Genomic DNA, 25,594 nt, shown 5'->3' with positions numbered 1-25,594 from the left:
AATCTCCTTCCTTAGAGGTTTTTAAGGTCAGGCTTGACAAAGCCCTGGCTGGGATGATTTAGCTGGGAATTGGTCCTGCTTCGAGCAGGGGGTTGGACTAGATGACCTTCTGGGGTCCCTTCCAACCCTGATATTCTATGATTTCAATCCAAAGATGTCAAAGGAGCTCATTAGGCTTTGCTTTGCTAGCATGATGGGTGAAGTTCCATTTACTTCAGTGAAATTTTGCTCCTCTACACCAACAGAGAATTTATCCCCGCATATAACACCACCATTTGATTCACCCACTGGAGAAACACACACACAGAGCTCAGTCATGCACTACTTCTATGTGTAAAACTCACACTGACTTAAATAGGCACTGTGCGAATATGTGGTCTCAAGCAGAATCAGGTCCCACATAAATGAGATTACTCTCTACTTTGTGTCTAGATACTACAATGATGAGAGCATAGATAAACAGTCCAAAGTCCATTTTTGTTTTCATCAGCCATTTCTCACTCTCTTGTTTTACAGCTAGGCCAATTAGCAAATCCTAAAACCTGGATTAATGCAGCTACCCAGATCTTTTTCTCACTTGGTCTTGGTTTCGGAAGCCTGATAGCGTTTGCCAGCTACAATGAGCCAAACAACAACTGCGAAAGACATGCCATAATTGTCTCTTTGATAAACAGCAGCACGTCAATATTTGCCAGTATTGTGACTTTCTCTATCTATGGCTTTAAGGCGACTTTCAACTATGAAAACTGTCTAAGCAAGTAAGAGACTGGAGTTTTAACTTATTTTCCCCCCTGAGACATGATATAGGATGTAACACATAAGAAAAGAGATTACATATATACACAAATAACAACTGTGCAGCATAGCTCCTTGAGTGCCAGGAAACGCACTTGAATAGATCTGGTAAACATGCAGGAGATTTTAAATTAGGTAAGATCTGAGATTAGTATTCAGAGTTCACTGTTCTTTTTATGACTAGTACTGATGATCAGAGTTCAGGTTACTATTGTCTGCAAGTCGTGCAGGGATCGTTGCTGACAAATGAGTTTAAAGACCTATCTACATTGCAGTTATAAGCAGGAGGGTTGAGCAGGTTAGAGAACATTGTTCCCTAAACCAGTTACAACATTCTTTACACTTGCCCTGGAGATGGCATCCACCTATGTCCTGTCACAAGGTTAAAACCTTGGAAGTCCAAGGACTTAGGTGAGGGACAGAGTTAGGTCCTGCCTACACTGCCAAGTTTAACTGTGTTGTGCCCAGGTCCCTGACTCAGAGTGATAGTGAAAATGGCTACAGAGCTTTCTACCTCTGATGAGGGGTATATAAAGTCTATTGCATGAGACAGACAGTGGCTGGATTCCTACTGAGTGCGTTCAGCATTGCAGCCCGCCTTTAAGGTAATTGCAGGCAGGCCTGATACCAGGAAAGGAATGGACAGAAGACACTTTTTAGAAAGCATGAGAGAGCTTCTTTGCTGCTGCTCCTGTTAAAGCACACTCACAACCGAAGAAAAGTCTGATAGAGTCAGAGGGCTCTGGGCCAGAAAGGACTACTAGAACATCTAGCTTGACCTCTAGTATAGCCCAGGCCACCCACTCAGCACCTGCACACTGACCCAACAACTGAAATGAGATCAAAGTATTACAACCCACAGGAAACTAGATTATTATGAGCCACAGGCAAAGAACAGGCGGGACTGGGGTGCACCAGTGCCCAAGGCTGATGCAATGGCAGGGAAATTATTAAATGAGATATACCCAGATAATGCTGGCAAGTGACCTGCACCACACACTGCAGAGGAAGGCAAAAAAAAACCCCACAAGGTCCAATCAGATCTAGGGGAAAATTCCTTCCTGACCCCACATTTGGCGATCAGTTAGTCCCTGAGCATGTGAGCCAGAACCAGCCAGCCAAGCACCTGAGACAGAGAATGTTCAATATCACCTCAGAGCCCACCCCTCCCTGCCCAATGTCCTGTCTCCAGCTTGGGCCATCTCCTGATGCTTCAGAGGAAGGAGATAGAAAAAATGGTTCAGAAAGAGACACTTTCCAGTCCTTTTTCCCCCATCAAAAATTAAAATAGGAGTTCTCAATAAAAGGCTTACTTCTGAGATGAGATGAAATTAAAATGAAATGAAAAATCATTTGGGGACAGCCACATTTTCATTCAAAGAAACCCTGTGGCTTGCCGCCCACCCCCATTATAAAAGAGTAAGCATGAGAAGGCAAATCCTAATCATCTCCCTATGACACAAAGGCACAGTACAACTATCACTGCTTCAAAAAGGTTTGTACAATAGCTGGAAATTCCACAGACTCTCCAGTGTCAAGGGCTCTCATAGTACATCATCCCAGAAAATATCCAAACAGATTATCAAGATAGCAAACAAACAAGAGCGCAAATACCGAGGGCCAAATTTTGGAGACATCCTTTTTGCAGATACAATTTACAACCTCAAAACATATGTCCAACCAATAGTTTTGCCCACCTTTCAGTTGTGGGCACAAATCTGAGTATCAGATTGCAGGCTCAGTTGAAGTAGATAGAGATGCAGGTGCTCTGATCTGTACTCACGGGTCATTCTGTGAACACAAAAAATGAACACAAGATGTACAGCCACACAAACTCTTAGACAAAAGATTTACAGATACATGCTGTGCCTGGCCTGGCTGAAAACACAGACCTTAATCTTGACCTAAATCCTCAGAGGACTTAGAATCTATTTCTTCAGAATTATCTGCTCTCCAACATGCATTAAGTTCTCTGCTTCTGTTTTATTTGTATAAATAAATAGCTTACCCTGACATGCCACCTTCAGTCTGGTGGTAGAAAATACTGGTGAAAAGACTGAACAAGCAGAAATCCTTTTCTTTTTTCCTGATTTCAATCGTTTTCAGGTATGCCAAGTAACATAACAACAGATCTGTGTGGAAAGGAGATAAATTTGGGTCTCACATGTGCATCAAGCCTTCTGGTGGAAGTACTGCTGACAGATGTAACAAGAGTAAAGATCATGAAATATGCTATATATTTGATTTCAGAACTGTGTCCCAGAGTCCTTAGAAGAGTTCAACCCTAGGTGTCTATTTGATCCAAAAGTCATTTTCATGGTCCCGTCTGGACCACGATTATAAACAAGTGGCTTTGTTCCAGTACCTATAGGATAGCTGTCAGACATGATGTGCCATATGAGCTAGCCCCTATATCAGCCTGAATCTCTGTCCAAGGTACTAAGATATGTTTCACCAGCTTTTGGATGATCCTGCAAGGTGCTGAGTTCTCCCTGCTGGGAACTACTAAGCGTCAACTCCTATTGACTACAGAGAGATGTGAAGGAGTTCAGCACTTCACAGAAGATGCTCAGCGCACTGCAGGATCTGATCCTAAAGCCGTGTTCTCACATGTATACAAAGTCTCAGTGACTGGACTACTGTTATATTTTTGTTAGATTTACGCAGCACTAACCTATTGCACTAATCAAAGCAGAGGACAGGCAATATTCCAAGCATCTCCTTTATCAGGCAGTAATGGATGCCATGTGGCCGTCTTACTAAAAGAGACACAAAGGAAAAGAGACGGGGCAGATTTTTTAGCTGGTGTAAATACCATAATACCACTAATTTCAGTGGAGCTACGCCAGTTTACATGAACTGAGGACCTGACCCAGAATTTGGGACCATCCACTCACAGCAATAATTGCAAATGGAACTGAGAGGAATAAAATAAGAAAATTAATTTTCATATAGATGCATAGATTTTAAGACCAGAAGGAACCATTATGCTAACCTAGTCTGACCTGTTTAACATAGGGCATAGAATTTCACCCCGTGATTCCTGCATCAAGCCAATAACTTCTGGTTGCGCCAGAGCATATCTTTTGTCCCAGTTTTCTTTCTTCCCCGTTGACAAGTGTAGTTTCACATTCGGCCTCTTTTCAGAATACTTTACTGAAGTATAACAAGTGCTCTCCTGCCTGTCCCTCTGTGGTATTCTGGAATGCACTGCTCCACTTAAAAGCAGCTGCATCCAAATTCTGCCACTGAAACATTTCTTCTAGCTTTAGTAGAAAGAAACTAAATTATCTTGGCTTTACAGGGTAATACTGCTGTTGACAAACACTTTTGACCTGGAAGAAGGAGCTTTAACTGCAGACAACCTCGACAGTATGAAAGATTACCTGACGTCTACTTACCCAAACCAGTATGTAGAATTATTGCCACAGATTAAAAACTGCAGTCTGGAAGCTGAACTAGACACGGTAACTTGCTCCTTTGTGCACCAGCCTTGGTTGTCTTTATTTCTTTGTTTCCTTTCCCCCCAGTCAGAACTAGAAGCTTATCTTGATGGTCAGGTCTAAGGGAGAGAAAGAACACAAACTCTTTTAGCTGTTGTACTGATGAGGAGGTCTTGAGTATGTTTAATGTGATGGTAGAGGTTACACTTAGCTTAGGCAACCTGAACGACTCCTTCCTTGCTTAGGCCGCTTGGCAGCCCCAGGTGATTGTAGCCTTTAGGTAAATATGTTTCCGCTGAGTAACTTTAGGTGGAACATTTATATATATAAATGTATAAATATGTATATTCTGCAGCATCTGGCTGCCATAATTTGCTTCTAGAATAATAAGACAGCTGTAAATTAATACTCACCTATCCCCTGGAGCGAGGGGGGAATTGTGACCCAGAGGGGTGTCTGTGAGGCACAGTGCCTCCTGGGGCAATGCAGCCTACGCACTAGCCCGGGCTCAGGGCTGTGATGCTTAGTCACACTCAGACCCCTTCTGATGGCCTTGGCTGGGCAAGCAAATTCGTGAAAATAAGAACCTTCCCACGCCCCTCAAATGGAAGAGGAGTCGAACCTTTTTTCCCCTCTTCTGTTTGGAGACATTCAAGTAAAAACTCCCATTCCAACTTCCCATGCGCCCAGGACCCTCCCGGCAAACCTGGTGCACCGGGATCTAGCCATGCAGTTCCTATTAATTGGCATCTCACCAATGGACGCTGAAGATGGCACAACTAATTTTGGTGGATGCTGGCTCTGCTACAATAGACTTAGGACCTAATCCTGTAACCTTTACCTGTGTGAGTAGCCTTTGACGTCAATGGAACGGCTCCTATAAGTAAGAATTTCAGGGTCCAGCCCAAAATGTTCGAACCTTCTATAAGCAAAATACAGTGATCACCACGTCTGCCAGAAATACCTCCCTATAGAGGAACTGGCAGGAGGGAGGTGATGTAAGTGCAGGGCTGCTCCTTTTATCACCCTTTCCCCTCTGCTCAGGCAACCAATTGATTAGCTCAATAAAGCACTAGCTTTACTGCTCAAGCCCTAAGCTCAACCCTGCACTAAGGTTTCCTCCAGCACGTTTGCCATGCACACTGGGCTTCCACATCGTCCATCCGCTCAGCACTAACAGCATGGCCATCAGTAGTACATAGGACATTACTGGTTGCAACAAAAGTGGGAAGGTAGCTAGGTTTTTGTGAGGGTCATAAGTCTGGCCCTTTGAGATTAGATGTAAGAGGATGTTGCCATATTACGTATAGAACTAGGAGGGGAAATGAACTGCATTTCTAAACCCAGCTCTAATAAAGCTATCGAGTCACCTGGCTGCTCTGCCTGTGTTTCCCATCTGTACAAAGGGGGATAATAGCTACCCTCGGGGAGGTGCTGACTCAGGCACGTTAATGTTTGTCAAACATTTTGAAGTCAAGAAGTGCCAGGTATTGTTATTGGCTTCAGTCCTGCCCCACTACTACCCAGGGGAGTAGAGTTCTACACGCCAGCAGGCCCATTCAAGTCAACGGGTGAGATTCTGCAAATCTGAAGTAATTCAAAGGACTTCAGTGGAACTCCTCAGGATTTAGGAACCAAGATCAGGATATGATTCATTCTGATGACTTAGGACTACTTGCCTGAGTAAGGATTGCAAGACTGGTCCATTAATATTCCCGGTAGTAGTAGGAGGCCAATTCTGCACCATTCAAACAGGCCAGCAAAGATCTCAACTAGTTCATTATGCAAGACTATTGGCACATAGTTACCATTTTGCCATCACTAAGGTCCAGATTTTGATGCCTTTATTCATGTTGAGTAGTCCTATTGAAATCAATGGGTCTACTTGAAGAACAAGGCACTACTCAACAAGAGCAAAAAGTGGCAGAGTTTAGATTTACCTTGCCTAGTTTTCACTTACTGTTTATAATGGTAGAAGCAGAGCTTCAGCAAGAGGCAGGAGACGTACTTTCAATGAAAGGCTATTTTTTCTAGCGGGTTAAAGTTCTTTTGTACAATAATCTGATTTTGATTTCTCTCAGTAAATAAGCAAAGGCGCAGCTACCTGAAGAGTTGACACCACCACTCTTGGTTAGGTTCTACTCTCTTCTTCTCATTGGCAGGCTGTCCAAGGCACTGGACTGGCATTTATAGTGTATTCGGAAGCGATAAAAAACATGGAGGTCTCTCAGCTGTATTCAGTGCTGTACTTTATTATGCTGCTGATGCTGGGCATAGGCAGTATGCTGGGAAACACTGCAGCTATCCTCACCCCTTTGACAGACAGCAAATTTCTGTCCACCCATTTTTCTAAAGAGGTGATCTCAGGTAAGTTGACTAGCACATAAGAAAACAGGTCGACAGCGGGTAGAAATTCAGGCTGCATAAGGAGTGAACACACTCAAGTGGGATTTGGAAGCCCCTAGCGTGCAAGTTCTGCCTGCCCTCTACTCCCACTGGCTTCAAGGGAAGTGAAGGGTATTCAGCCCCTTTCAGGCTCAGGTCCTAAGGGGAGTTGACGGATTACAGTGGGAGTTCTGGATGAGTAAGGACTGTAGAGTCCACCCCTGCAGCCTGTCAATTGCATGAGGAATGTCACATGAGGCCTGGTCCCTAGCCTCCAAAATGCAGTTATCTCACAACAACCGCAGACTCTATTGTGTGTCATTTTCATTCATCAAAATAGTCCTTAAAAAAAAAAAAAGTCAAACATGATACGAATAAGGAAAAACAAAACAATGTCACAAGTACACAGTGAATATTTTTTGAAAATCTCAGCAGGAAGCACTTGTGTGTCCCTTGTACTGTCCTACAACATGCAGATACTTTGCTGTTGGTTTCACAGAATATATTTAAACATAAACTACAACCAGTGGCGGCATTTCTCAGGGAAGATCGCCTCCGTTTGTTTGTTGTGAGACCCAAGACAGAAAAACTCCCTAGGAGGAACCATAATTCTCCAGAATACACTGCCCAGAGTATTTTATTGCTTTTAAGAAATGGGTATTGCAGAAATCACATCTTTATATTTACAAGGACTTCTGACACAAACATCCAGTCAAATGATCAGTCAAATTAGTATTTAATGATAAGTGAGCATCAGAAAGTTTGCATACACATCCAAATGTCTCCATATTTATCGGAACTTCTTTGATCTTGAAATCTGATCACAAATTTCTAGTATCTTATTACATCTGTCTCTCACCAAAAGGAGAAACTCCTATCAAAAAATAGCTAGCTAAATTTTTTGAACCTCAAAAACCATTTGCATCTGTCAAGGTTCCTTCCCCACGCTGAACTGTAGGGTACAGATGTGGGGACCTGCATGAAAACCTCCTAAGCTTACTTTTACCAGCTTAGGTTAAAACTTCCCCAAGGTACAAACTATTTTACCTTTTGCCCTTGGACTTTCGCAGCCACCACCAAACGTCTAACTAGGATTTTTATTAGGAAAGAGCCATTTGGAAACATCTTTCCCCCAAAAAATCCTCCCAAATCTTTCCCCCTTGGGTAGGGTTTGATAAAAATCCTCACCAATTTGCATAGGTGACCACAGACCCAAACCCTTGGATCTTAAGAACAATAAAAAAAAAACAATCAGTTTCTTAAAAGAAGAATTTTAATAGAAGTAAAAAAAAGAATCACCTCTGTAAAATCAGGATGGTAAATACCTTACAGGGTAATTAGATTCAAAACATAGAGAATCCCTCTAGGCAAAACCTTAAGTTACAAAAAGACAAAAAAAACAGGAATAGCTATTCCATTCAGCACAGCTTATTTTCTCAGCCATTTAAAGAAATCAGAATCTAACGCATATCTAGCTAGATTACTTACTAAGTTCTAAGACTCCATTCCTGTTCTGTCCCTGGCAAAAGCATCACACAGACAGACCCATACCCTTTGTTTCCCCCCAGCTTTGAAAGTATCTTGTCTCCTCATTGGTCATTGTGGTCAGGTGCCAGTGAGGTTATCCTAGCTTCTTAACCCTTTACAGGTGAAAGGGTTTTTCCTCTGGCCAGGACGGATTGTCAAGGTGTTTACCCTTCCCTTTATATTTATGACAGCGTCAGTTCCTGTATTACACCACCTGCATAGTTTTAACTATAAATAGTCTATCATTATCAGCAGTCAGAGTTCCATGGTTATGTCATTCAAATAGCCTGCCAAAACCATGCAAAGACTTTTTGTGCTCATGACACAGAACAAAGGCCACTCGGTGGGAGGGTGCATGTGTGATTAAACAAATAATCAGAGATGCTGCTTCTATATCTAGTTACAAGACATCATAGTCAATAGCTCTGTGCTCATAACCAAACCAGCAATAACAGTGTCGGAGCAGGGTCATGAGAAAATATTTTGCAAGGAAATATTTTTTAGTGTCTGCATACTTTAACAGCAGTCACACCATGCCTTTACTGTTGTAACAGGAGATTCAGACGGTCGTCATCAGGTCAAATAAAAAGAAAAATCACAATACCCTCCAGATTCACAGGGATGCTGTGAATCTTAGTTCATTGATGTTTGCAAAGTGATTTGCGCTCTTCACAAGATGGAGATATGCAGATGCAAGGCACCTCACATTTGGTGCTGAGTGCTGAAATACTAAGATACTGCCTTTAAAATTAAATGTAACTTAGGAAGCAGGCAAGAGGAAGTTTCACCTTTCTCTAACCCCGCCAGTCAGTGCTGTCAGAGAACATCCCAGATGCTGTTTGTAACAATCGGTGCCTTTTCAAGGCATCTCTGCTCATTTATATAGGAAAGTGCCAGATGAAGCATCAGTTTTTCAAGTGTAGGGAAATGGTTATTAATGCTTTATAACGCAAGCTACGTACACTTAACAATGGGGGCACAGGCCTCATCCACATTGACGCTCTAGCCTGAGTATTTATATAGCATCAATCCCTGTACTATCTAGATATTGCTAGTTTTCTTGGTTCCCCTAATAAGACTACCAATTACCACTACAAACAGGCTAAAACCCAGTGTCTTTTATTCTACGCAAAGCTTCTGACTCCTGCCCTACTAACATTTGCCTTTCCGTTGTGACTCAAATAACCTCTGTTTTATTTCTACAGGTACTGTGTGTTTCATCAACTGCATTGTTGGCCTGGCGTTCACCATGGAGGCTGGAAACTATTGGTTCGACATATTCAATGACTATGCAGCTACCCTCTCTCTGCTGCTCATCGTTCTGGTGGAGACAATCGCGGTTTGTTACATCTATGGGCTAAAGCGGTAAGAGTTTAAAATCTCCTCCCTTACTGCTGTAACTGTGCCATCGCAGGGATACAGGGCAGGCAGGACACGCTGGGGAAAGCACTTAGGCCAGGACAGCAGCTCCAGGAGAAAAAAAAACAACAACACCTTTCATCAGCTTTGAGGACTGAGCTGTTCTTTCAGCCTGGGCAGCCAAGAGGGGGTGACACAGAGCTAGGTGGGGGTGGCACCTCCCTGGCAACATTCTTTCGTTCCCTCACAAGCCTCCCCGTGGAGGGCACCAGGGGTCAGGATTCATCCCTGGGAAAGGGACAGGCTAGAGCTGAAGTGACCACTCTACACAGCCTCTGCAACTCTGACCCCACATAAGTTTGTCAGCTGACTAAGCCACAGTGGCAGGAGCCAGTATGGCTGCACAAGGCCCCATCACACTTCTCTGGTCTCTACGCAGCTGCAGGCTTTGGGGGTCAGAATAACTCATTCCAGGCTGGGGTCCAACCTGGACTAAAGCACTGATGCCATGGACATGATCAAGGGGAGCCTCCGACGTTTCCACTCCCCTACCCAGATTTTTCCCATCGCGGGGACAAGCTGGCCCTAAGCCGCTGGTTTAGGTAACATGCTTTTTCCCTTTTAGCCTGCACCTATGTTTTCCTACAGAGGCCACTATTAAACTGTGCTTACCCTTCTCTGCTAACTCACCTAATTCTTGCCTTTGACTCTAGTGCACACGCTGCATCCTTTGCCCAAACCCTTCCACTGCCCTCAGAACACTTGCACCCAGGCCGGAGCAAGCAGCTCCAGTTATCCTCCCCCCTCCTCCCCCCCCCGGCAGAGTTTAAATAGGAAGGGGAGGGGAAAGTGAGAGTCAATTAGGTAACCCAGCTCCCCATCCCCAGCCAATGGAAAAAGAGCTTCTTTCATGCTCTCGCGTTCCTGAGTTCTGGGCACTGTACTACCTGGCAGGTGGTCCATGCAAAAAGTGGTGTGTCCCTGCCAGACACACTGACTGGGAGTATTGGGTGGGAACAGTTTAATCAGACTCATCCGTTCAGAGGTAAAAACAATCTTGATGTTTAAGGGTCTTGCGACTGCAATCCCTTCCCATGCAAGTACTCAGGTCAGTGGCATTCCTCAGACTAGGCAGAGCAATGCTTGGTACTGCTTGCAAGAGCACCAAGCAGGGCCAAGAAAAACCTCGTAACTACAAAGAAAAGCATCGTGATCTGATCTATTGCAAAACCCAAGCACGTGTTCTATAAGTGCAGGGGCCAGGGGGGCACGTGTGCGTATACTGACACCTCTGATATGTTAAGTTTATACTTGGTTAGCTGAACTGTGAATTTTAAGTTTTTAGGCCTGATAGCCTGTGATGGGACGTTAGATGGGTTGCGATCTGAGTTACTACAGAGAATTCTTTCCTGGGTATCTGGCTGGTGAATCTTGCCCATATGCTCAGGGTTCAGCTGATCGCCATATTTGGGGTCGGGAAGGAATTTTCCTCCAGGGCAGATTGGCAGAGGCCCTGGAGGTTTTTCACCTTCCTCTGTAGCATGGGGCACGGGTCACTTGCCGGAGGATTCTCTGCACCTTGAAAGTCTTTAAACCACGATTTGAGGACTTCAATAGCTCAGACATAGGTGAGAGGTTTTTCGCAGGAGTGGGTGGGTGAGATTCTGGGGCCTGCGTTGTGCAGGAGGTCGGACTAGATGATCATAATGGTCCCTTCTGACCTTAATATCTATGTATATCTAAATTAAGTCATTAAAATATATAAACATATTTACTACATCCAGTTCATAGATGTATGTTACATCATTATACAAAACCTGGGACCAAATATGTGACTCCCATGCTTAGTATTTCCCACACATTTTCACAAGGGATCTTATGGTACTGCATAGTGCCAAAAACACACTCCCTGTAGGTTTGAAAATAAAAAAGGTGACAGTTTTGTCCACATGGGTTACTTAAGCATGTCTGCCAGGGCCATAATCTGTCTCCTAGGTAACTGAGCGCCATGCATTTTTGAATGAATACAGAACTTTTTGCCCTTGTTTAGGGGGGGAATTGCTTGGATGAAAAAAATAGCTAGAAAAATTAACAACGATTCTACCTGCTTTTCTCTAGCTCTTTCTCTTTTCCACTTAACTTCTGCTCAATACAAATTACACACCTTTTGACCTTAGCAGATGCTCCTCGTGAGCCAAATTCCCTGCAGCTAGGTCTCTTTCAGCTCACATCTTGCCTAGCCACACACACTTTTCCCCTACAGGCAGATTTGGTCCTTTATAGTTGTAGGGCACACCTAGGTACATGATATTATTTGTACATACTCAGATAGGACTTGTTAACGGGCTTCACACATTAATCTCTAGGCCCTACACATTAGAAAGCCCCCACAACCCTTTTTCCTTCATATCTTTCAAAATACACCTTTTCCTAATGTAGAGGCCAATGGTATTTAGCTGTCTGCAATTATAGCCATCCAAGTTTTCCTGGCCAAGAAATACAATGAGGAAGGGACCTTGAAAAGTCATCAAGTCCAGGCCCCTGTACTGAGGCAGGACCAATGAAACCTAGTCCATCCCTGACAGGCATTTGTCAAACCTGTTCTTAAATACCTCCAGTGATGTGGATTTCACAACCTCCCTTGGAAGCCTATGCCAGAGCTTAACTGCCCTTTGCAGGTAGAAATTTTTTTCCTAGTATCTAACCTACTAATGCAAAATCTAAACTAAAAATAGTAGCATAGTTCAACAAATTGTGTACTTTTTTTTTTTTAATAACAGATTTGAAAAGGACCTTCTCCTAATGGTCGGACATAAGCCAAACTGGTATTGGAAAATTATGTGGGCTTTTGCCAGTCCTGTGCTAATTATAAGCTTGTTTATATTTTACCTGACTGACTACATCAGCACAGGAACCCTGCAATACAAAGCCTGGGATGCCACACAGGTATTTATTTTACTTATCACTTTGTTTTATCACCAGTCCCTGCTTGCCATTGGGACTCGGAGCTATTGGTATATTCAAGGAGTGGAGGTAGTCAGCTTAAATTGCACCAGCTGAAAATTCACATAGCAGGTTTCAATCTGGAACAAATATGGGTCTTTAATTTTAATGGAAGGCAGAAGCAGCTGCATTCCCTAACCCTCACACAAATAAACTTTCATCTAAGAGTTAGAATCACTTGTGGTATTTTGAACAAACACAAAATTTATAAAAAGAGCAGTGATACCACACTAAGTGATCGATTTATGAAAATGTTATTTCCTATTCACAAAGACCAAGAGGTTTTCAGTACTTTGAATAAAGCTCCCACATACCTAATTACAATTAATTACAATAGAATGATTCACAATCCAGTTCATTCTCCCCAGTGGGCATAATACATGTTTCATAAAAGTACTTCAATACATGTTTATCACAGAGAAACAACAATTTGATTTTCTTAAGTAAATATTAATTTCATAACATTCCAGAACATGTTCCCGTTGTTATTAAAAGGAAAGTAATCAATTTTATAGTGTTTTCATGCCACTGGTAATTTGGGTATCTGAAAGGGTGTGCGTTTCTTCTGTTGGCTGGAGAACAGCAGATTCCAATGCAGCAAGACTGAAACCATTTTGCAGAGACAAGGATCACAATTGTGCCATGTCAGAAAGGAATAATCCTGCTGAGAAAAGTTTCCAGTGACAAATTTGGCCTCAAAATAAGTTAAAAGCTTACATAAGCACTAACATTTCTCACTACTTAATGTTAACCATCTGTAACAAATATTGACCTGTACCAGTTACGGTAAGCTTTGTTGCTTGCTGCCAACTTCCAACTGATAAGGGGCAACACTTAAAGGACAGCTGGTATATTGCAGTGTCTCACACAATGCTAGCTGTATGGGCTGTATCACTGCTGACAACCCCTTCAAGTGTTCAGAGAAATCTAGATGGTGTTGCTGAATGCAAGATGCAGGCCTCCATTCAGTTTCTCCATTTAAGCACTAATTACATTATGGGAAAATAGTGGAGATCTAGGAAAGCTGTGAATAGCTTTGCAGCAGCTCTGGGTTGCATTATATCATTTAGCTTGATTCCCAGACCACCAAAGCTGAGAGCAGTCAGCTACAGTACGCCCAGCACTAAACGCACACTTACAGCACTCCTGAACAGCCTCCTTATTGATTAGTTCATGGAGTGTTGGTCACAGCTCTGTTCACTCACGGCAAGAATGAGAGGACTACCCCTGACTATGAACCCTCATACAGCATGGTGCGGGGTCAGAGGGTAAGGGAGCACACATTTAAAAGAGGGAGAATTAGCAGGATACAGTTGGAATTCAGATAATTCCATTGAGCATGGGAGAAAAAGAGAAGCTTAATTCCTATAGGACACAGTGATGCTGTAAGAATAGAACTGCCGCCATGTAGTTTAGATTTTTTAAAAACAGTTCAGGTTTTGGGGTTTTTTTTTTTTTTTTTTTAAAACAGCTTTAACTCCTCCATGCCACTAAACCTTGAATTCCACACATTTTGGTCTTTTTACAGTGGCACTAACAGGAAAAGTGACACCTTGTACCTTTACTTTCTGACTGCTTCAGAGCAGAGTGCTTTAGAGATGTGCATACATAATCTGGGAAGGGCTTATTCTAAATTCATGATGAAGACAGCATCTTTCTCCCACTTAAAGAGACAGGAAGTGAAGTGAGCCATACTAATACTGTCTTTAGAATAGGCATACCCTACAATTTAAAAAAAAAAAACCCACAAAAAACCTTTCAATGAACTTCATGTTCTTAAAAGGTGCTGATGGGAGCAATAACCACAGCGACTACAGACAGGTAAGCACAGGCAGCAACAATGCTAGTTACCCCATCTCCTAGGGTGACCAGACAGCAAGTGTGAAAAATTGGGACAGGGGAAGGGGTAATAGGAGCCTATATATATAAAAAAAAAAAAAAAAGACCCAAAGATCAGGACTGTCCCTATAAAAAAAAAATCAGGACATCTGGCCACTCTACCATCTAGTAGGGTGTAGTCTAGGGATGAGGGTAACTGTTTCCATGACTGTTCAGGATGTGGCCTCTGGTCAAATTACTGAGGCAATGGCCTATCCTGGGAAGTATGCGAACTGACATGAAACCATTCACTTATTTTGTGTGGCACACTCTACTAGTACCTTGCCTCAAGGATGGCAGCTCACATCCAGCCTAGGTCAGTAGTGACTGAAGCTCTATAGTCCATCTCTCTCAACCTGCCACAGCCCAAATACACGACAAAAATCAATCATGCAAGAAATACAAAATGCTGTGGGATTCAACCCATTAGCCTAAATAAACTTTCTATAACTGTTTTCATGATTCTTTATTTCGACTGTTAAGTTTTTGGTAAGAACAAGAAAATATGTATTGTGCACAGCAAACTCAGTGACTAAAATGAGTGCTGTCTCTTGAAGTGACAGTCCACACCAATCCTTGATATTTACATCAAGGTATAGTAACCACCTCTACACACAAACATCTGCTTTACAACTTAACTTTGTTCTCTAGCAAAACTGTGCATAAATTTAAGATCACTGCTAGCCATCAAAAATTAAAGATCCAACACTTTTGGGGCAGTAAAGGATCTCATTTCTTATAGTAAGTTACAAAGAGGAGAGGGCTACAATTACTTCATGCTAATATTCTCTTATTTGCAGGGTGAACTGGTTACAAAAGATTATCCAAGTTATGCCCTGGCAGTTATTGGACTACTTGTGGCTGCATCCACAATGTGCATACCACTAGGTGCAATAATAATTTTTATTATGAAGAGACTGAAGAGAAATGTATCAACTCTTGAATGAATGTTCATAACTGGACTCATGAAAACTTCATCACCAGTTGCAATACCTGTGTGGATCTTTGAGACCACAGCAACCATTACTTGTAGCAACTATTTATAGATCTGCAGAACCTTGGGTGATGTATTTACCATGAAGTGCTCTTGGCAGCTCCCACAGTGGTTCAAAAAGCTCTTCTGTAGCAGATGAAGCTTTAAGAGGGTCTCTAACTGATATACAAACCTCACAAAAAGCCACTTAGCACAAGTTACCAAGTATTACTGGCTAATGACAACTGATGTTAGGCTGTTCTCTCTCACTGTGCAGTACTGTCTACTTCAAACAATAAGCATCAATTATCTGAAAGCAAGTACTAGAAATTACTCTTCAAAATAGTATGCATATACATGACTGCGTTTCTTGAAATTTTATATATATAGTTTGACTTCTCAAATTTTGTAATCTGAATGTGACAGTCTACTATTTGAGAGAAAAAATTACTAGGAAGTATCTGTATGTTGAGGTAAAGGAGGTTAATATTTCTTAAAAGAGCTGACGTAAAAGCAAAACAGCTTAAGCTTATGCATAAGCTGTGTCAATTCTTATGTTTCCAATAGAAGTAAATATCAGGTTCCACTATGCAACTGTGTACAGTACTTGTTTTCTAGGGAGTTACTAGCAGATGCACACCTTTAAGCAGTAAAATGCATCTGTGACAGTTTCACAAACCACTCAACACAAGAGCCTCACACCATACAACTAACTTCAACAAAGTTCACACCCATGCATATGTATTTTGATTTTAATCTTCTGCCACATTCCAATGTTTTATAGACCTGAACCATTTTTCCCTGTGAGAAATTTTTTCTATAACAGAATGAACTCATGATGTGTTACATTAAATTTCTATTAGATAGTAGAATTGTACTAATTTTTGTTTAGAACTACAGAAGAAGTGACCCTGAAATGCAATGTTAAACAAAACACAACATTTAAAAGTATAAATTCTCTAAGTACACATTTTGGTTATGTGACCTTAATAGAACACAGTAGGTGTCTTGCAAAGGAAGAAGCAATGTTCATTTTGATTGAAGAGTATTACAACATAACAAGTAGCTTTCCTGGTCAGAGAAAAGCTAGAGGTGAAATTATAGTATGTACTAGGAAAAGAAACTCTCTCGGCTGAACTGCAAGTACAAAGGTAACATGGCATGCTTAGTCCGCACCAATGCTCTACTATTGCATACAATGAATACAAACCCCATTCAGGGCTTAACTGACAAAAGAGACAACTTTTTCACATTTGTGTTTATTAAAAATTGACATTGTAAACAAAACCTGTACAAAAAATATCAGACTGCTTAGAATTTTGTAACATGTATCTGTGGTGAGAGAGAAGTTATCGCCTAGGTCCCCCTCTTCCTCTGCCACGGCCACGGCCTCTGCCCCGACCTCGGCCACGGCCTCTTCCTGCAACTGAGCAAGCAAACAAAACAAAGAACAAGTTAACTTTTACACCTGAATAGAGTTTATTTCAAATAAAGTGTATGCTGTATCAAGTGTAAAAGACATTGTATTTTATCGTACAGGACTTGTAATTGGATACCAGACTGTGATAATGCTACTGAATTTCACACACACCAAAGGTTTTGGGGTTTTTTTCCCTCTATTTCAATTCCCTTGCACTTGAGTTTTGCATTTTTTTAAAAAAAAATGCAAACAACTTATATAATTCACACTTCTCAAGTCTACTTTCACTTCTGAAAACAAAGGCATATACTAGCTTTCTGAATATGAAAGCTTGACACGTGCCCGTCTCTCTCTCTCTCTTTCTGAATAAAGCTAGCCATTCAGGAACTGGGATTTAAATACACAAGATGCTACAATGCTGTGGGCTTCACACCCTATTCATATAACTTATTAACTATGACAAAATATGTATGGCAAAGAAGCAGGCAAAGGTAGGTGTAAAATGTGTAAGTGTAGACAGGCCAGAGTTTTCCAAACTGCTCAACTTTCTTCTAGGCAAATAAAAAGTAGCTACATTTTCTCAAGAGCTGATCATTCAACAGCTCCTGTTTTCAATAAGAAATGTTGGGTGCTGAGCATTTTTCAATTTTTGGCCATCTCTTGGCTTCAACAGTTTAGTTCAAGAAAGATGGAAATCATCCAACTGATTTACAGTATCGAATAGGAAAGAACATGCTAAATGAGATCCTATTCATACATTCATAACAAATTTACCTGCTATGTTGGCATGTCTTTTTTTCCTAATACATGCCTGACAGAACTACTGACCAAGCTACTACAGATTTTATATATCCCATTAGGCAGAGACTTTCAAAAAAGGCATATCCCATACAAAAGGCACTTGCCTCTTTTAAGCAATGGGAATTGGAAGCAATAAATGTGCCTCAATCATATGGCTTCATGACAGTCTGTCAAGGGGCACGGGTCAATTTCACCCAAAGGAGGCTGGGTATGACCCCATAACCATTTAGAGGTGTGTTCTAATCATGGTGCTTTGCATGTTTAACTATGGTTTGAGAAGATTGAGTATTGTGAAGATCTGAAAAAAAATGGGTTTGTCTTCATAAAACATCAGTGAGGTGCATTATTATGGAGGATTAGCAAATTGAGATAAATAGCTCTAATTACATATTACAGTCATACATGTTGGGATTTCTGATCAATTGATCTTGTCAATGAACAAGAAATGTTATGGAAACTAACCTGAAATGGATATCACCAGTTTAAAAAAAAAAAAAAAAAAAGCTTTGTTGAAATTTCTTTACCTATTTTTCAAAGGTAATTTACTGAAAGATTTTAGACAAAACCATTCAGATCGCAACAAAAAAAATTAAAAAAAAATTATAGCAGAAACAAAATTTGAGAGAGGTACTCAGGAACAAGCTATTTTTACTCAATTTCCAAAAATGATTGAGATTTCCAATAACTTGAACTCTACCCACCATGTCACAGTCTCAATGTATTAAGTCAGAAACAAACTACTATCTAGCTACCTCATTTGTTTCCAGTACAGGCCACAAATCATCATCTAACGCATATGACTCAAAGATCATTCTCTAGTTCACCTTCCCATATGGTACAATGTAACTTATCCTTCATGTACTGACCTAAATAAATTTGTTAGTCTCTAAGGTACCACAAGTACTCCTTTTCTTTTTGTGGATACAGACTAACATGGCTGCTACTCTGAAATCTGACTCCTATTTCTATTTCCCACATGGTCAACAGATATTCATAGTGGGTGGGGGAGTCTCAATGTTGTGGAGAGCCCTATGAATATGCCTACACAGACTAGAGCTACACTGTCCAGACCCTGAAATCATCTTATTAATATAAATTAGAGAACCCAAACTTCATTACTGCTCACTTATCCCCTTTATACAATCTACATAATATGTACAGGCCAGAGATCTCCGAGTACTACAAAAACAACGAGGAGTCCGGTGGCACCTTAAAGACTAACAGAGATTTCTTTGGGCATAAGCTTTCGTGGGTAAAAACCCACTTCTGAAAAACCCATGCATCTGAAGAAGTGGGTTTTTTTACCCGTGAAAGCTTATGCCCAAAGAAATCTCTGTTAGTCTTTAAAGTGCCACCGGACTCTTCGTTGTTTTTGTGGATACAGACTAACACGGCTACCCCTCTGATATTCAGAGGGCTACATTCATCAAACCAGGCTAGGATGCTATTTATTAAGGGGGAAAGAAGGAGGCAAACATTTCTGTAAAGCAAACCATTGTTCCATTCACAGAATTTATTGTTTCCAAGAGCAGTCAATGATTTGAAAGCTTTATGTGAAGTTATCTTAAGCATATCCTTATCAGGTGGGTGAAAACATAGCACACAGGTAAAGTTGTTTATGAATTCTAAAACTACAAATTCTCTCTTTTTCTAGTTTTTCTTGTCACAACAAAGTTCTCATAGTGTGACTTTAAATTAATAGCCCTCTATTTACAACTTTAATGCTATCTAAAAGTTTTTTTGTTTAAGAACTGTCTGTCTGAGGAAAAATTTAGAACATTCTTGTGTGAAAATATGAGGTAGATGGGATTTGGGGCCAGAAGTCTACCTATCTGAAAACATCCCAGGCTTATCATGAAAGTTAAGATCTTCAGAGACCATATAGAATCCAAAGGTTCATTTTTTCCCCTGTAACACACAACTCCACAGTTATCCACTCATCATAGTAAGAGAGTCCCCTCTGTACTAGCTCATTGAGATTAAGAAACAAAACCTGAAGTTAATAGCGCAAACAGATGCGGCGCACACACACTAGTGAACTTCAAGTCATTTTGAAATTATTTTTTTCTCCAACTTAAAAAAATGTCTTCTCTGGTAGGACATTGTTGGATCATATTAAAGAAGTTCTGTATTAAAATCACAAATGAGTTTGATTCCCCATAGTTTAAATTCCAGGGTATTACTAATTAAGAGGTCTCTTGGGTTTTGGTACTGTTTCTCTCCCTCTGTGTGTGAAACTTGCAAGCTGCTAATTGTGTTAGTACATTCTAAGACAGAGTCTGTTCTCAAAGCCATTCTTTGTAACAACAACAACTACTCACACAGAGAGAGACTCAAAGCAATACTCTGTAACAACAGAAACAGCACCCAGAGACTCCCCGCCCTTTTGTTGTATTCATCTCGCTTTGTTAACAATGGTGATTAAAATAGAGATAGAGGATGTATGTGGATGGATGCTTGGTGTGAAAAATAACTGAATGACCAGGGAGGTGCCAGCCTAAGAATCCAGTGTCCATCGGCTGAAGAAGGCGTCAAGTGGAAATAACCAGAGGACCTCCGGAGGGCAGACTGGAATCCACCCAACAGCCTCAAGAATGGGAGAACCAAAGAACAAGATAATATCTGGCAGCACGGAGCCGTCAGGAATGTGCCATCTGCTGATTGATTCAGCAACAGCATGATGAAGCAATTCCCATAGACTGGCATAAGAAGAAGCTCCTATAAAAATGGTCTCTAGAAAGTGAGAGTTTTGGGGGTCTGATTCTGCAAACCAACTTCCAGGAGCATCAGACAAGGCCCTGCTCCCTCCTCATGTCCAGGGCACCTGGCCAGTGGCTTGGCATGAGCAACTCTAAGGTAACTATGATAACAACCTTGCAGAACGTGTGTGTGTGTGTGAATAAATATGAGATTGAATGGAATGTTATAGCTATAACTAACTGCTTACTACGATTCTTTCTGTATTCACAATAAATGTGGTATTTTGCCTTTTCCCTTTAATAAGATCCTGCTGGTTTTTATTTTATTGGTATAATATCATCACATACACATAATTTCAGATTTATGCAGAATTTAAGAAGGGTGTCCAAGTCAGTGAAACTCAATGTTTAAGGCGATCAGAACATCAAATAATCTACAAACTGCCAGTGCCTTCCAGCTAGAGGACAAGAAACCTCAAAACTTTTTAAAGATTACTTCAGATTCAATAAAAGTACTAATTTATGGAGCAAACAAACCACCCCCTTAGTAATCTGGAATAAAACAAACGTGAAATCACAAACTAACCTGCTTCCCTTTTCTTGGATTTGACTTTTGGTTCAACATCCACTAGCAAGGTATCCAGAGGTAAACTGTCTGGCAGAATGAAGTATCGAATGTTATTTCCTCGAATACTCAATGTCTCCAACTGTACAGGCTCTCTGTTCTTCAGTGTCATTTTCACAGCTTTAAGATGTGTATTCATACTGACATCCACTCCTGAAACACAGAGGGATGACAAATTTTAGGGAAGAGAATGACTAAATGCATCAAAAAATTGGTTACTTTTAGTATGCTAGGTAATGCCATTTTCGAAAGGACATTGTTACGAGACTTACATTTGAAAAGGAGGTGCACAATTAGTAGCTATCTGTGGAAAAATCTGACAACAAATGGTAAGTCTGGTAGAACCAGAAATAGAATCCAATTCACCTAGATAGCATTCAACTGCCTTAATCACAAGACCATCCTTTCTCTTCCTGTAGTCCCCTATATCGTTCTCTAAATACCTTCCCCCTTCAACAGCTAATGAGGCAATGGTCGAACAGACTCATTGACTGCACAACCCTGGTTTATTCACTGAGCTTTACTCATCCTGGCACTCAACTTCGGCAGTGGTCCTGCAAGAAAAAAAGAAGTGTATGATCGCTTAATTAAAGACCGTATCATTAAGGCTGTGAGTCTGTCATGGACGTCACAGAAGTCATGGATTCCATGACTTTTTGTGACCTCCATGACTTCTGCAGTCTGTTTCTGGCTGGGCCAGCAGCACCAGTTTGGGTGTGTGGAAGAGGGTTCAGGGCTGAGGTGGGGCCAAGGGTGGGGGCTCCCCAGCTCACAGTGGCATGGCCTCCCTGCAACTCCTAGGCAGTGGAGGGGCCTCCAAGCCATGTGTTGCCCAGGCCCGCAGGCCCTGCCCCCAGCAGCTCCCATTGGCTGCGGTTCCCTTAAGAAGGGCATGCGTGCAAGGTTATTTTAGGGAGGTTGCATTATTGCCACCTTTACTTATATGCTGCCTTCAGAGCTGGCCAGCCAGACAGTGGCAACTGTTGGCTGGACACCCAGGTCTGAAGGCAGCACCCTGCCAGCAGCAGTGCAGAAGTAAGGGTAGCAGCACCGCAACCCCCCTACAATAACCTTGCGACCCCCCAACTCCTTTTTGGGTCAGGACCCCTACAATTACAACACAGTGAAATTGTGGATTTAAATAACTGAAATCATGAGATTATTTTTAAGATCCTATGACCATGAAATTGACCAAAACGGACCGTAAATTTGGTAGGGCCCTAGTCATCAGCGAAATATAAACCCGGTACCTCCAGCAGAAAAAGAGCCCTACTGTAGACGAAATTATACCTTTATAAACATGCTTACACCGGACTAGCTTACTGTGGTTCAACAAAACAAAATAAGCTATCCAGGTATAACTGCCTACACTAGGGTGTTTACTGCCATAACTGTGTCTTTAAAAAAAGAAAATCACACCCCTTACTGACGGCTGTACACAAACATCCACAGTAAAACTTGAGGGTAGACCAAACACACCTTTAGTTAAACCAGTGCAACTTTGTGAATAGACAAGACCTAAAAGAGATTCCCCTAAGCCACTTTGGTGTGCCAATTATTACAATTCAGGAGTACCTGGCTCTCAGTATTATAATCCAACAGACCAGAATCTCAATACAGAAGCTTATTACAATATTAAACAATATTACAAAATTTGACATTTTGCCCCCGGTCTATTATTGTGACCAATTATGATCTATGAGTCTTCAAAGCACTTCCTGGTGGTCTATGAAGAGCTGGCAGGTCAGAGTGATGGCCATGCTTCCAGTTGCTTCTACATGCACCTGGGCTCTTGATAAGAACTCAGCTGCCTGTAAATACAGATAACTTATCTCATTTTTACCTGCCTTTAGTAGGGGATGCCTCTATATAAAGGAGGAGAAGAAACAAGAGCCACCACCTGGGTCTGGAGATGCTAGTTACTACATGAAGAAGAATGTCAGTGGAAATGTAGGAGAAAGGAAAAACGCAGTTTAGCAGCAAATTCAAGGCAGAAGGAACTAAGGGATCAAGAAGCATATGCAGGAGCAGAAGGCAGCAAAGAAACCTGCATGGGAAGGTCAGAGAGGATAACAGAACACAAGGGTGGGAAAAAAAACAAACACAGTAAGCCCCAGTGAGAGACAGGGGGTGGTCCTCAACACAGTATTTATTCAGATGTGGTCCATGTTATTAAAACTTTGAGAACATCTCATACATTAGATTAGTTGCCTGTTGCTGGTCTTTAAATGACATGTACAGTCTGAACATTCACCACAAATATACGAGTAAGGAAGAACCCTAAACTGATGTTCCTAATGCTACTGGTTGTGGGGTGATTTTAAACTTTTTGTCACCCAGTATTTCACAAAATGCATCTCTTAACGAGACTCATTTAGCTGTCACAGTGGAGTCTCTTTAGAAGAGAACAGATTTTCCTTTCACTGTCTATCAATTCCTTAATTATTTTAGTTTAGGGTCCAACTTCTTGAATATGATACCTGTGATTGTTCCATGCACCTGTGTTCCATTCTTCAGTTCAATGGTCACAGTCTCATGACTCAATTTCATTAGAAACCTGCAAAATAGAAGTGTACTTGAAAAATAGAACTTCCATTCCAATATCATAATACATGAATAATCCTCAGAAAGTACCCAGGCCCTGCCATGCATATTGCACAAAGCAGGGGAGATCTCAAACCTCACAATATTGCAAAAAAGTAATTCTGTATGGACTCTGAGGCTTTGCAACAACACCACCACAACAGTGAAAACCATGCAAGAGAGCATCCTTGCCAAGCAACCTGACTGAACACTGCTCCAAAAAATCCCCAAACATACCAAGTACAAGTCTGCTACACCTTTATTTGGAAGTCAAACATTATAAAGCAGTTGCTTTTTGCTGGTTACCCATCACCTAAGACAAACTTTGCTTTTTAACAAAATAAATATAACAGCTATAGTTACCGCTATGGTGCAAATAGCCAAGTACATTACTTGCATCATAGCACTAGAAGGCACCATTAACCCCTTGCCAAAATGCAGGATATGTTGTCTAAACCACCCAAGACAGATGGCTGTCCAGCCTCCTTTTGAAAACCTCCAGTGAAGGAGGTTCCACAAACCTCCCTTAGCAATCCCTTCCATTATCAACTGTTCTTACAGTTAGGACAACAGTACCTAAACAGAGACAGGCTAGTTTATCCCAAAATTTGTTTAGTTAAAAATGGTTTTACAAAGCTGTCAATGGTAAAGATATTTGTTAAATAACTCATTTGCATGAAACAGTCATTGTAGCGCAAACACCATTGAATTGTGCTAATGTTTATGAACCTTAAAGTGAAAGCGACAATACAAGAAACTAACCTATTTTCATTTGTACAATCTGAATGAAGTGCAAGAAGTGAACAGTACCAAAAGTGAAAAATAATTTAGTTTTTTAAAATGTTTGAATTATTGTTTAATGGGGTTAATTAGCACTTTAAACATTGCTTTAAAGGGAAGCAATTGGGATTTTTACAAATCCACTGCCATACTTGCTTTTTTTTCTTTTAAGTTAAATATGACAGATGGGAATGCCCTGACATAGCAGCACTTACAAGCACTGCATGAATGCTTTTTGTATGTGGATTAGCTGGGAGTAGGGAGTCCCTCTCTTGCTGAATTTAGCAGCTCTGAGAAGCGAGCCAAATTTTTCCTTATTCCCCCCAAACTCACAATTACCAGAGAATAAATCTTCTGGCTAGTAAACAATTGTACAACTTACTGAGGGCTGCTTTAAAATACGCGGGAAATAACAACACCAGATTGGGCGATGGCATTTTTTTTTTAAATCAATAACCGGAGTCATGTTTGCTTGCTGGCTAAGGAAGAAAGCGCAAGTAGCCATGGAGTCACAACCAGAGAGCGAAGGTCAGAGCCCAGCAAGAACTATCCAGCTAAAAACCGAACCCAGAGACGCGCAACCCAAGTGCGTGATGTTAAAGATCAGTTTCCTTAGGGGGGTGCCTGGGAAAGGAGTAGCCGCGGGGGGAGAGGAGGACGGGAGCAACCCCGCGCTGCGGGAGTGGGGCAGGATGGGGGCGGGTGGGAGCGGCCACCCTCGAGTCCCCGGCTTAGGTGCGCGCTGTAGGGGGAGGAGGGCTCCCTGGCACAGCCCTGCCTGGCAGCCCTTCGCGCCCCCGGGCCGGCTCCTCGAGAGCAGGGCCGCTACCAGGCGGCACCTGCTCCGGGCGTGGCGGCAACTGGGCCCCTGCTCGCACCCGCCGTGAAACGGGGAGCCCGGGGCGACAGCGGCGCGAGGCGAGCGGGGGAAGGAGGGGGGGGGCGGAAGAGAGAGGAGCGCGAGCAGCCAGAGCGGCACGAGACGGGGGAAGGTTCATGCTGCGGCCCAGCGCGCGCCTTTCCCGCCGCTGCCCGCTAACCCCCAATCCGCCTCCATCCGGGCCCATCTCACCTCACGAGCTTCATGGCGGCGGAGCAGGGGCGTCAGGCCAGCCGGCCGGGACCACAGGGCGGCAACCCCGGCAGCGGGGAAGGGAAAAAAAAATTGAGCTCGGTGCGGAGGCCTCAGACCAGGCCGCTCCGGCGCTCGATGAAAGAAACGCACTGGCCGGAAGTGACTCTCCTCGCACCCGGATATGAGTGGAAGAGGCGGGGCTTAAGCGCCGCCTGCCGAGCCGGGGCGAGTTGGCGACGCGCCTGCGC

General features: G+C 42.1%; 2 protein-coding genes across 2 annotated transcripts in view; one reads left to right on the top strand and one right to left on the bottom strand.

Annotated features, from left to right (window-relative positions):
* The window catches only part of SLC6A20 (solute carrier family 6 member 20), a 35,053-nt gene extending 18,586 nt beyond the window's left edge, over window positions 1-16,467 (top strand). Inside the window, exons 6-11 of the mRNA XM_084620480.1 lie at window positions 517-758; window positions 4,100-4,262; window positions 6,401-6,605; window positions 9,356-9,515; window positions 12,290-12,455; window positions 15,191-16,467. Of these exons, the coding sequence (XP_084476606.1) occupies window positions 517-758; window positions 4,100-4,262; window positions 6,401-6,605; window positions 9,356-9,515; window positions 12,290-12,455; window positions 15,191-15,337 (1,083 nt within the window). The 3' untranslated portion in view covers window positions 15,338-16,467. The remainder of the gene's footprint in view (window positions 1-516; window positions 759-4,099; window positions 4,263-6,400; window positions 6,606-9,355; window positions 9,516-12,289; window positions 12,456-15,190) is intronic.
* Window positions 16,468-16,606: 139 nt separating this feature from the next.
* SNRPD1 (small nuclear ribonucleoprotein D1 polypeptide) lies at window positions 16,607-25,524 on the bottom strand. The gene is made up of 4 exons (XM_084620481.1): window positions 25,344-25,524; window positions 23,389-23,465; window positions 20,870-21,061; window positions 16,607-16,789 (listed from the first exon to the last, which is right to left on the bottom strand). Exons 1-4 carry the CDS (start codon window positions 25,355-25,357, stop codon window positions 16,713-16,715), a joined length of 360 nt encoding a protein of 119 aa, XP_084476607.1. The 5' UTR covers window positions 25,358-25,524; the 3' UTR covers window positions 16,607-16,712.
* Between the last annotated feature and the right edge of the window lie 70 nt (window positions 25,525-25,594).

Source organism: Lepidochelys olivacea (assembly GCF_965140295.1).
Source record: "Lepidochelys olivacea isolate rLepOli2 genome assembly, chromosome: 2".
NCBI lineage: Eukaryota > Metazoa > Chordata > Testudines > Cheloniidae > Lepidochelys > Lepidochelys olivacea.
The sequence above is the reverse complement of the archived record's forward strand: the minus strand, read 5'-3'. Positions and strand labels throughout refer to the sequence as shown.

Coding starts and splice junctions, on each gene's coding strand:
- SNRPD1 (XM_084620481.1), bottom strand. Junction 21,062..23,388: donor GGTGCATGGAACAATCACAG/GTATCATATTCA, acceptor TCTGTGTTTCAG/GAGTGGATGTCAGTATGAAT. Junction 16,790..20,869: donor ATCCAAGAAAAGGGAAGCAG/GTTAGTTTGTGA, acceptor TTGCTTGCTCAG/TTGCAGGAAGAGGCCGTGGC.